General features: G+C 42.0%; 1 protein-coding gene across 1 annotated transcript; it reads left to right on the top strand.

Moving 5' to 3' along the window:
* Positions 1-610: 610 nt before the first annotated feature.
* Positions 611-11,024, top strand: hs3st3b1a (heparan sulfate (glucosamine) 3-O-sulfotransferase 3B1a). Its single transcript, XM_080488313.1, has 2 exons — positions 611-1,327; positions 9,297-11,024. Exons 1-2 carry the CDS (start codon positions 870-872, stop codon positions 9,916-9,918), a joined length of 1,080 nt encoding a protein of 359 aa, XP_080344439.1. The 5' UTR covers positions 611-869; the 3' UTR covers positions 9,919-11,024.
* Positions 11,025-11,502: the final 478 nt, after the last annotated feature.

The following is an 11,502-nucleotide window of genomic DNA, read 5'->3' as shown; positions in this document are numbered from 1 at the left end:
CCTCCTTGTTGTTTGACTGGAACTGCTGATAAACAGCCTGACACTGTCTTGCCATTTCGGTTATCAATTCAGCATGGAAGGGAGTAAAGCTTAAGAGGAACCTAACTCAACTGTAACCCGGGTATCAGTAGGGTTGAGAAACCATATTAATAATTTGTGCGTCATAAAGATTTTGCTTTACAAACGGTTGTATTTTACTAAACGACCTCATATGTTGTTTCCTGTACTGCTAAATGCAGAAGTGAGCGCTTTCATTCATTTCATCAGTCAGTTTCTGCGTCTCAGAATCAAGTCAATCGTGAAGGGTACGAAGAGAAGAGACATGCTTTGTCTTATATCCGGAAAGATAAAATACGCGTATTTGACAATAGGCAATAATTACCCGAGAATTGTATTTTTATACCAAAATCATCACCTTTGGACAATATCGTGAAAAGGAACGCACTTTATGTTTCCAATTACACCTTGTACATGTATTAGGCGTGTGTAGAAAGAGGCGCATCGAGGCGTTTAGTTTGAAATGGCACGGAGGAAGAAGCCTCTTCACATCCTCAGACTTGATGCAGTTGCCTGGTGGAGATAATTGGAGCTCTAAGTGAGCGCTGCGCTCACACGCACACAGAACAAGTGATGGGAGACAAACTCCTTTCGGACGCGAGAAAAGACTGATCGGATTTTCGTTCCCACTGAGAATCAAAGGATCTGTTCAGTTTTTCTAGCGATCCAGTTTTGCTTTTTGATTTATGTTTTGGGGGGGGGGGGGAATTGCGCACGGATTGCTCGGCAGTTGCGCCAAAGCACAGCAGTGAGGCGGCTTTGCCAAAAATAATGCTCGTTACCTGAAATACAACTTTTTCCACAGCAGCCTCATGGGGTATCATACGATCATAGACATTTTTCAAGTTTTGTCATTATCTCGCTCTCGATGCAAACTGTTATTGTTTTGCACCATGCTGTGCTTTTGGGGATATTTGTTATATTCCCAGTTTGGCGACCGTTTTTATGCGCACACCGTGACGCGCTTAAGCCAGAGAATCATTTCTGACAATCACATCTCCAGGGGCTTGCTGCATGAGAAAAACGATATGGACAACGCAGGGGAAGACTTGGAAGAAGTTGCTGGTGACGTGCAGGACGATGAAGTCGATCCGGATCTTTCCCAGGACCGCTTTCGACGAAGGTTTCCGCAGGCGATTATCATCGGGGTGAAGAAAGGAGGGACCCGCGCGCTCCTGGAGTATCTGCGCCTGCATCCGGACATCGTTGCCACGGGAGCAGAGCCGCAGTTCTTCAACCGCAACTACAATAAGGGACTGGAGTGGTACAGGTAAACCCCGACCTCTGCTTATAATCAAACTTCATACCTGGACTGCCAGCTTTTCACCAAACCTGCTCAGTATGGCAAAGACGAGTTCAGTTCAATTGTGCACAATTCCAACTGCTGTAGGTTGAAATCCTGTTTCAGGTACTTTTATAGTGCACTCACTGAAAAACTTTTAAGACTTTCTCTGACAACTGAAAACACCAATACATGCCATTTACAGGTCCCAAAATCAAATGTGGGAATATGGAATATTTACAATTTATTTACAATTTAATAATTTACAATTAGAAAATCTGTGAATTGGAGAAAATTCTGACTCGATTTCGACAAAAGCTTTAGCCACAGGATAATAAAACTATTATGCTGCTGTAATTGACATCAGAGAGAGAGAGAGAGAGAGAGAGAGAGAGAGAGAGAGAGAGAGCGATATAGAGCGCGCCAGAGAGCGCATCATGTGATTTTGATTTGACCTGATGCCCTTTCTGATCCTGAGCAGTTTGGGTGGTTGGCTCAGGGACCCTCGGCAATGGGCTTTGAACCAACAAACTTCTGGTTACAAGCTACTTAGTTTTGAAAAATCAGGGGTCAAGGAGTGTCCATATATGGCTGCATGGCTCACAAAGGGTTAGAAGCTAAAAACAATGTAATAACTAGTTTAAATAAAATAAAATAAATTGAATTAATGAGGAAACGGGACCAGAATTGCATTTAAAAATCAAACCGAAAGTAGTATTGTGGATTCCTTTGGGAAATGAACTCTGCCAAGTTGTAATCTTATCCTGAATATTAAGACATTTCACCTTTAGTCTTAATCTCAAACCTGATAATGCACATTTGCAATCACTTTACCTCGATCACTCTCAAATGACAGAAACTGTAATCATAATCAACGTTCACTAAGCTGGTCGGAGTCATAAGATGATTAAAAGTGACATTTCAGTTATTGTTTCATTTGTTTTGCTTGCGCAAAGTTAGAAGAAAAACCTATAACTGCATTAAAAGTAAGGTTCTATTGAGCCTTATGAGTTTTGTCGGTGACTTCTATGAGTAAATGTTATGTTATACTTTGAAGAAACCGTGTGATTTACCCACACAGTTGCTGCTGAAAGTTTTATTAAATTCTGCAGCTTCCTGCTGAGACAAGCATTTAAAAGGTATTCAAGCATTTGACACATTATTTCTTGTAATATAAGCTATGCCGCAGCTTCAATCAAAACTCAAATTGGGTTGGGTCTCTGATAAAGAGAGACAAAACCCTCATTTGGCCTTCACCAATCAGAAATTGGTCATCGATTTAGTGGGTTGATCATGGTTGTGCAACTGGAACATCTTTACATTTATACAACTTGAAGATCTTCATTCATGAGTGAAGATGTTCCAGTTGCTCAAGTTCAACCATAATTAAACAATAGAAATGTTTTAAATGTTTGTTTCAGCTAGTCGATGATGGTTTTACAACTTCAACTCTTGACTCAGGAATGAAGATCTTCAAGATGCATACATGTAAAGATGTCTCTTTACGGTGCTGACATTAAGAGGAGTCAAAGTCTAAGGCGTTTCACATTCCTTTGGTAGTTGTGTGATGGTAATTGCAAATTCCATCATTGTACATTGACGACTTTGAATTAAAACCAGCAGTTATCTACTCACTGATACGATCACTCAACTTTCACAGCTCTTAGCGGAAAAACTGAAAACTCCAGATGTGTATAATAGCAATATCTCTTGTACCCAAGATGTTCCTCGCAACACTTTGTCTTTGAGTGCCTTACATCAGAGCGACTATATTGTTAACCAGAGATAATAAGAGATGCTGCTGCTTTCGGTGTCCATTTGACTGAACTCGGGGATTAACATGCAATGTCAAAGGATTTAGACAGTGTTTCAAAGCTGGCTCTATGAAGCTACAATAGGGGAGGCGAAGCATTGTTCAAAGGACTTCTCGCTTAAGCTCCTTTAAGAATTTCCGGACAGGTTTAGGACGTTTTTGGATGATCAGTCTGTGAAGAGGATCTTTTGTCTGTCCCTACTGATTGAACATTAGGATCAAAGTTACACTGTCCTGTGGTTGGAGGCATTCTGAAATTATTACACTTAATAGTCTTCGTAGTGTTCCAATATTCCCCCCGTAGTGTGTTAGTGGAAAATGCAATTGAAGAAGATATGCTTAAAAAGAAAATGTTCCATCACTGAAAAGCTTTAACACCTTGACGTTTCTTCCTCCATTGCAGGTGCAGATAAACATCCAGACACTGAATCTGAGAAACTACATATAAGTGTACCATGGCAATGAATCGAACTTAATATATAGGGGAGTCCTGGAGCATACAGTTCTTGGGCAAACCATTGTTAGAGTCATATTTTAACATAGCATTGTGCAAAGGTGTCTACTCTGCAAAGGTGACTTGCTTTTCCATATGTTTCACTTCATTAGCCTTGCAGTCACAGTGAGCTGTCGCTCGGGGAGTAAGGAGCAGTGTGCTGGGTGGGCTTATCAGCTCCCATGGTGGCATTGAGTTATGCCCACAACATTTATCTGCTGTGACTGGTGTGTCCGTCCTGCTGGAGGTCTGCTGTGTTCATCCCCCTGGAGGCCCCCATAGAGGAGAGAGCCCCTCGCACAGCAGGACACCGACCACAATATAGCATGTTTTCACCCACAGACAGCAAAAAAAAAAGAGAGAGAGAGAGAGAAGCAGACAGACAATTGTGCACGCTTACTCACACAGAGCACAGTGGGCAATTCCTTAAATCCGTGGGAACTGCTTCCTGCTCGGCCCCTCCTTTCTTTAAATACGACATCATTTTAACTTCCCCCTAAATGTCTCTCCTGGCAAGTTAAATACTCATCCCCTGAAAGCACACTTAAATCAAGTCCTCCGGGTTCTTTACAGTAAATGTGGCTTAATTGCTGTAATCATGTTTTTCTTCTTAAAGTTCCACAATGAAGAGGTTTCTTACAACTCAGCGAGAGTGTCAGAGGAGACAGCCTACAGTAATCCTGCTCAGAGCCCCGGGGGAGCTTATTGCAGCGCAGTGCCATATAGAGGGCAGTAAATTTAGAGTGAGCCTTTTCTTACTGTTGCACCGCAGAGCTCAATGAAAGGGGGTGTTGGAGAACCCCCGAGGACTGCATTAACCACAACAATAAAGGAGCAGACAATTAGTGTGAAACATGTTTTCTCTGCCTTTACTTTGTATGCAAATGTGCTCAGAAGGGTGAAAGTGCCCTTTGACGAAGCCCAGCAGGAGTCCATCAGAAAAAGCGTTCATTGGAACCTTCCCAAGAAAAGACTCAAACACTAGAAGTAAGCTTTTTTTTTTTTTGGGCCTAAAAGTTGACTTTCGAAGATCACTCTCTGAAAAAGAGTACAGCTTCATCCGAGTCCACTGGTGGCTTTTTGCTTACTCAACACTTTTAGTCGCATGGAAGCGAGTGAATTCGTGCAAGTGGGAGCGATTTCCCAATGAATGCGCTTAAACTCATGTGTCAGCATGCTGACAAAAAAAAGAGAAGTGCATTGATAATGAGACGCTTCAAATGAGCAATTCACACACGTGAGGTGACGTTTCCAACACAGATTTATTCTCTCGCAGACTTCAAGACATTGCCATTTAAAAAACATTACCTCCTTCAATAAGCTTTTCAATCTTGTCCTCTGATCATTTTTTTTTACCAACATCTATTAAATGAATCAATCAGACTGTCAATACTGGTAATCGGAACCCTGCCCCTCCTTATTCTGGCTACTGGAGATTAATTTGCCACAACAACCCCCTGGGCTTTTCCTGGAGGCAATTTGTCAAAACCGCAGCACTTATCACAGCACTTTGGAAACAAAACAAGTTCACTCCATTATATCCCCATGAGTTGTTGACTTCCTCAATTCCCTCCTTTGTTGTATCTTCAGAGAGATTCGGTTGTTTTTCTGATATTTCCCCTTCACTCTCCTGCCGAAACTCCCTGACAGAAAGTCAGAGTGACTGTAGAAAGAAGCAGGCCTCTTTGAAAGCCCCAGTCTTTGAAATTGTGCTCACTTTTACTGATCCTGTCAGACCATACGGCCCCTGTGAGGAACTAGATAAATATTTGAGCCATACATATGATAGTCAGAGGTCATTGTCACCGTTCATCTTGTGTTTTTGAGCGCAACAATTTAGCAAAGCCTCCACGTCACGCCTTTTTACCACAACGCACAAAACACACTCATGCCATGTCTCTGAGCCAAGAGTAATGACAAGCAACAAGCATCTGCTACACGATAGTCCTAGTCTTTTATTTTTTAATCCAGAATTTAAGATCTCACCTGTTCTTGAGTCTCTCTGAGCGGAATTAGATTCAAATGATGTTTTTAATTCAACCACACCGTCTGCTTTACTCCATCACAGTTCTGAAGACAGTTTGTGACGTAACAGGTCAAATATGCTGGTAACAATCAGTATTCATAGTTGTTAACTTACCTCTGTGATTAATGCGAAACAACACAATGTGATTGGCTCCAGGCCTTTGGTGTACCTGAGAAGCAACACCCTGTTTAAAAGTGCTTGCTGGCTCCATAAACCACGAAGTGAATTGTTTTGCGTGAATGCAAGGCTGACAGCTGTGTGAAGGAAGCCAGGATGCCTTATATACCGTACCCCCATCGTCTCCTCCTCCTCTCGTCAGAACGGACCTGTTTCCACCAGAAAGCCAGGTGGCCTTGAGTTCTGCATGCTGACAGTAATGATGGAGGATGGGAAATAGTCATGCTCTGCTCCATCACTGTTGTTCAGGAATTTTGTGGAAAGACCGACTGTTGCTCAGCTTTATATAAGAAGGTCGTTTGTGTGACGCTGATGATGATGATGATGGTGACTTTCACATGCCTGATAAGATGGGCTGTGACAATCAACCGACCCCTTCCCTGTAGATGCCTTCCTCTTTGATTTCTTTCTGGTCTGATTATTCTAAGTGGTTGCATGCCACCACCTCTCATCCTGTCTTTGAGAAGGGGGGTGATTCCCACAGTACCTCAGAGCTGCAGGGGAAGATCAGAATTCAACACTGCATTAGATAATGCTGAGGGTTTTTGGTTTTTTTTCCTGTTTCTTTCTTTGAGCTGTCCCTTGTCACCGAGGTCTGAAAAGGTGAAATATATAGATGCCAATTAGAGTCAGTCAATGCAGAATTCTGCCATATATATATATATATATATAAAAAAAGAAAAAGAATCTTGCAGGAGTTTCCTGCATTGTACTGGCTGCATACTTTGGTGAACTCTGTCCTGAGGGCTTCATGTGGCAGCTGAGCACAAAGCTGTATGCAGTAACACTGTAAATTCCTACCTTTGAACCTGCTCGCTGATGGCAGTGAATGTAAACAGGCAACATATTTCAGACTGTATGAAGTGGCACTTGATAACCTGAACATGTAAGGTTGTCCCATGTTGTCTCCATTCCTCCTCGTCTTTGCCCCTTCCTCTCTGGCAGTGTCTCTTTCTCATAACCCTTTTCCTCCGAGCCTCCTCTAATTATCTCCTAATTGCTGCAGTTCCTTTCTGAGTTGAGGTTAGAGGCCAAAAGATGCTGATGTTGAAAGTATCAACAACATTATAGATCTAGTTCTTGTGCACTAATTATAAGTAGAAACAATTTCAAAGTGTTAAATCCACGATTTTCAGCTTTAAGAATACATTTGAATCCTACTTGGATGTTTTAGAATATTTCTGTGTTTATAAATTTATGAAGTAAAATGGGAACATGCAAAATTAATTAAGGGGCAAAATGTTAATGCAGACTGAAAGAGTGGGCTTGTTTAGTTTTTTGTTGTTGTTGTCTGGAAGCTGAATGTGAATGCCTTTGCATGGCTGATTGATAGATGAAGATGCAATGGATCCTATTGGTTCCACATTGTTTATTAAGCATTACATATTGTTAAAGCTTGCTACATGTGCCCCCCTTGGGCAACTCTTTCACTCACAGAGTTGTTCTCTCATGCTTTATCTGTGCTAAGATGAATTATGCATGAACTCCACATGCAGATTGTTTTCCTCGTTGACTGAGTGGAAAGTTTGATTGGTGTTAAGTCTTTTTGTTCTCATCGAAGCCCTGAGGAAAGCTTACACAGTGCTGATTGAGTTATTTGAGTCTCGTCCACCAATTACCTAGATTGCATTTGTGATGTTCTTTTCGGCACTTTCAACCACGGTTCCATTTCTCAGCATAACTAAGAGTGCAATACAAAGAAGGTAAAGAGCAGGTGACACGCGATGTGAAACAGTAGAACAAGCAGCCCCTCTTGTGTGTTTGTGTCTGTCACTGATGAATTATGAGTGACGCCTCTTCTCCTAGCGCTCTCCACAGCAAAGTTTTCTTTCTGCCACATGCATTTGTATTAAAGACTGCTGGGGTTATAGAGAGATGTGGAAGCTTCTGGTGTGCATACCAACAGATGGTTGGAAATTATGGTAATCACTTTAATGACATGGCTCATCTGCTTCCCCATTGTTTGATTTACATTAACCCCTCACGATCAAAAACTGACAATATTTCCTCACCTCGGGTTTGTGGTGGTGGTGGTGGGGGTGTGGCCGAGCGCGGGTGCAGTGGAGAGCTGGATGAGCTGATCAGGGGAGTCCCGTCAGAGACTGTTTGCCTCCCTCCCTTTGCTCATTTGGCGGGGAAGGGTGGAGAGCCCGCTGAAGAAGGAACAAGCTGCGTGGCCTGAAAAGGCAACAGATTGGAGTGTGTGTAGCGAATAAATGATAAAAAGTGACATCTCTGTGACCGAACGTACCTGAGACGTGTAACCGCGTGTCAAACTGGCGCCCAACCTGGGGCACAGGATTTCTGAGCAGCAATTCCACACAGCTGGAGGATGATGGGGGACATGGATGCAGCAGGAGCAGGCTGCGATGAGCCGGCGGCATCTGGAGCCCTTCGTGGGGCAGACGGCTAGGCGGACCAGGAACTGACGGCAAACACAGTTTGAATGTGACACCTGCAGACAAAACACAACTCAACCCAAATTTTAAAGTTTAAAAGCTCCCAGTGTGTATTATTGTCAAGTAGGATTAACCCGCTCATAGATACAATAAAAGGATTTATAAACAACATGATTTAAAGGATTTCGATCCAGTAATACAGGCTTTGTGTTCACACCATGTTCAACTGGCTTCCGTGTGTGTTTATCCACTGCTTATATATTCATCACTCACCGTCATCGCCATCGCCACGTAGATATTTCCCCCTCTCTCTCTCTCTCTCTCTCTCTGGAGAAAAGGCAGCCATCCAGGTAGCCAAGAAGGCAGTCAACCGACCCCTAATGCTCTGTCGTGTTTTGCTTAGTCCTAATTCCCCTTGACTCACTTTTGCCATTATCCAGTCAGAGCTGCAGTTAACAGGGTGCATTGTGATCAACCTGAGCCTTCCAGGGTCAAAAAGGATAAGCATTGAAGAAAATGAAGAGCTACAGCTTTTCCTTGGTAGGAATTTAAATTGTTACTAAATCTTCCAAACACGAGGAGAAAGGTGCATACTATTTAAAACCCCAATCCTGCCTCGTCGGAGCAAAACCATCATTCATATGTTGTAAAAACCCTCAGGAGGACTGAGGATGCAGGAGTCAAAGAATTATCAGCTTCAGGTAGATTAATTGTAACCAGAAGTGATGCTTGTCTGTCTCAATGGTTTGAACATTTTGTTAACAGTGTTTGTCATTGTCACTTTTTGTCCACTCAAAGCCTCCCACAATATCTGCAGTTGTCTTTTGGATGATGCTTGAGTTATTCCAGTCTAACTTAGTTTGAAATATACAATGTAAAATCTCTATTATTTTAAATTCATCATTCTTTAAGAGCATTATTCTTTAGTTGTGAAAATATATATGTTATTTTAAAGAAACGATTAACCTATGCAATGGTACAAAGTGATTCTAACTGTATTACCAATATTGTAAATATAAACGACCATCTTTGTGTGTTTTTTTTTTTAGGCACTTGATGCCCAAATCGTTAGAAAACCAACTGACGATAGAGAAAACCCCAGCTTACTTCATTACCAAGGAGGTTCCTGCTCGAATCTACGCCATGTCTCAATCAACAAAGCTGATAGTTGTCGTCCGGCACCCTACCACCCGGGCTATCTCAGACTACTCTCAGGCTCTCGAGAAGAAACCAACAATTGCCTCCTTCGAGACCTTGGCCTTCAAGAACAGGTCAGCAGGCGTGGTCGACAGTGACTGGATTGCCGTTCAAATCGGCTTCTATGCTCAGCACTTGGTGAACTGGATTCAGTACTTCCCCTTCAAACAACTGCTGGTTGTCAACGGAGACCGTCTCATCACCAACCCCGCAGCTGAATTGGGTCGTGTTCAGGACTTTCTTGGACTCAGGAAGTTGATCACAGAGAAGAACTTTTTCTTTGACACAGAAAAAGGCTTCTACTGCATCAAAAAGACTGAAGAAGACTACAAGATCCCACATTGTCTGGGAAAAACCAAGGGCCGGGCCCATCCAGATGTTGACCCAGAGGCGTTGCAGCAGCTAAATAAATTTTATGAACCCTATAACAGGATTTTTTACGAAATGGTTGGTGAGGACTTTGGTTGGGACTAAGGAAATCAGAGTGGTGTGGGTTCCATGGTATGTGGTCTTCTTTTCTTTTACCTTGCCAGTCGGGAGAAATGGTTTTACAGTATCTGTATAGTATTGATGGTATGTGAAATACTCAGAGGTCTATTTTAAGATAATTTATTGTTATATAAACTCACTAAGGTGCCTAATCAGGGGTATTCTTTCATTCTGATGACATACATGAAGATTCTTCTCAAAGCACAGCATCTTTACAGGTATTCTGATCAGGGTCACTATCCTTTTTTTCTCTGGGATGTTTTGGGGGATTTTGGTCTAAGCTGGGGTCTATCTTACTAAATTAGTGATATCCTCTCAACATTTGTATGATGCTCAGAGGTCTGTGGGCCCACTTAGTCAAGTCGAAGCATGCCTCAGCTGAACCAGTGCAACTTGCCAAGTGGATCAATACAGTAATAGCTCCTCATCATGTCAATTAGACCTGAATGATGGTCCTGCCTTAGTCTCTCGAGGGTTTCAATACAGCATTGAACCATTAATGGTAGCAAGTTTATGGTTGAACCTTGGGTCAAATTCAGATTAATATAAGAATATACATTTCCATTGCAATATTGCGGCTTCACTGCTGTATTACTATTTCTATGTTAATCAGGAGCCAAGACGGTTCAGTCAATGAACATCTGGGATGTTTTTATGCAGATCCTATAAGCCCTAAACAAACAAACCAAAAATTGGATCCACAGAAAAAAAGTCGTCTTTCTAGACTGCAATGGCTCTCATCCATTAACATTCACTGCTCACCGACGACAGGTGATGTTGACCCTTTCCCACAACACTGCAGTTTCTAGAGTTAAAAACAACATTCCATTTTATAATGTCAGTGATACCTGAACAAACCTTACCATTCTCAATTCTGGATTCATGTTGAAGGTTGAGTTTTATTCAGCTTTCACCAACATGAATTTAACAGCACTTGTAACATTATTATGTTATTCCATGAAAATGAACTGCAACCGTGTTGTAGAGGCACTATTTTTCTGGATGCATTGCTCTTTGCAAACACTGAAATGAAGCGGGTTTGAAGGGGTCGTTTATATGAAGTAAGAAATAAAGTTGTTTTGAAGAAATCAAATAATATAGTCCTTGTAATTCTTGAATATCATGGAAAGAAGAGTCTTACTTTCCTCGCTGAAATTGTTGTGTGATTGATGCTCAACCACTACGTCACCTGTGCATATTGTCTTGATTCCCCAGAGACAAAGGTGTGCTGCTGCCTCAAATTCAGCATTTTGCTCATTATAGCAGTACCAGGCTCATTAGCACAGCATTGTTAACTACTTTTAGCTGTCTCAGCCTACCACCACCGCCACTGGGAGCGTGTGCTGCAAAGATCCCCACAAACACAAAGTGGAAGGGTTTTCACTGTGGTAGAAGTGACATTATTCAAACAAACAAAGAAACCTTTTTTTTTTTTTTTTTTTGTTGAGCTTGGTTACGACATAATCAGTGTTGAGCAACGGTTGCTGCTGATTTTACATTATCCTGCCTTCAACAAGGAATTAGTCTGTTCTGCGAATATGTTTTGTGGTCTGTGAACTATCCTCCAGC

Source organism: Lipophrys pholis (genome assembly GCF_963383615.2).
Source record: "Lipophrys pholis genome assembly, chromosome: 19".
Classification (NCBI taxonomy): domain Eukaryota; kingdom Metazoa; phylum Chordata; class Actinopteri; order Blenniiformes; family Blenniidae; genus Lipophrys; species Lipophrys pholis.
This window is presented reverse-complemented; position numbering and strand designations above follow the sequence as displayed.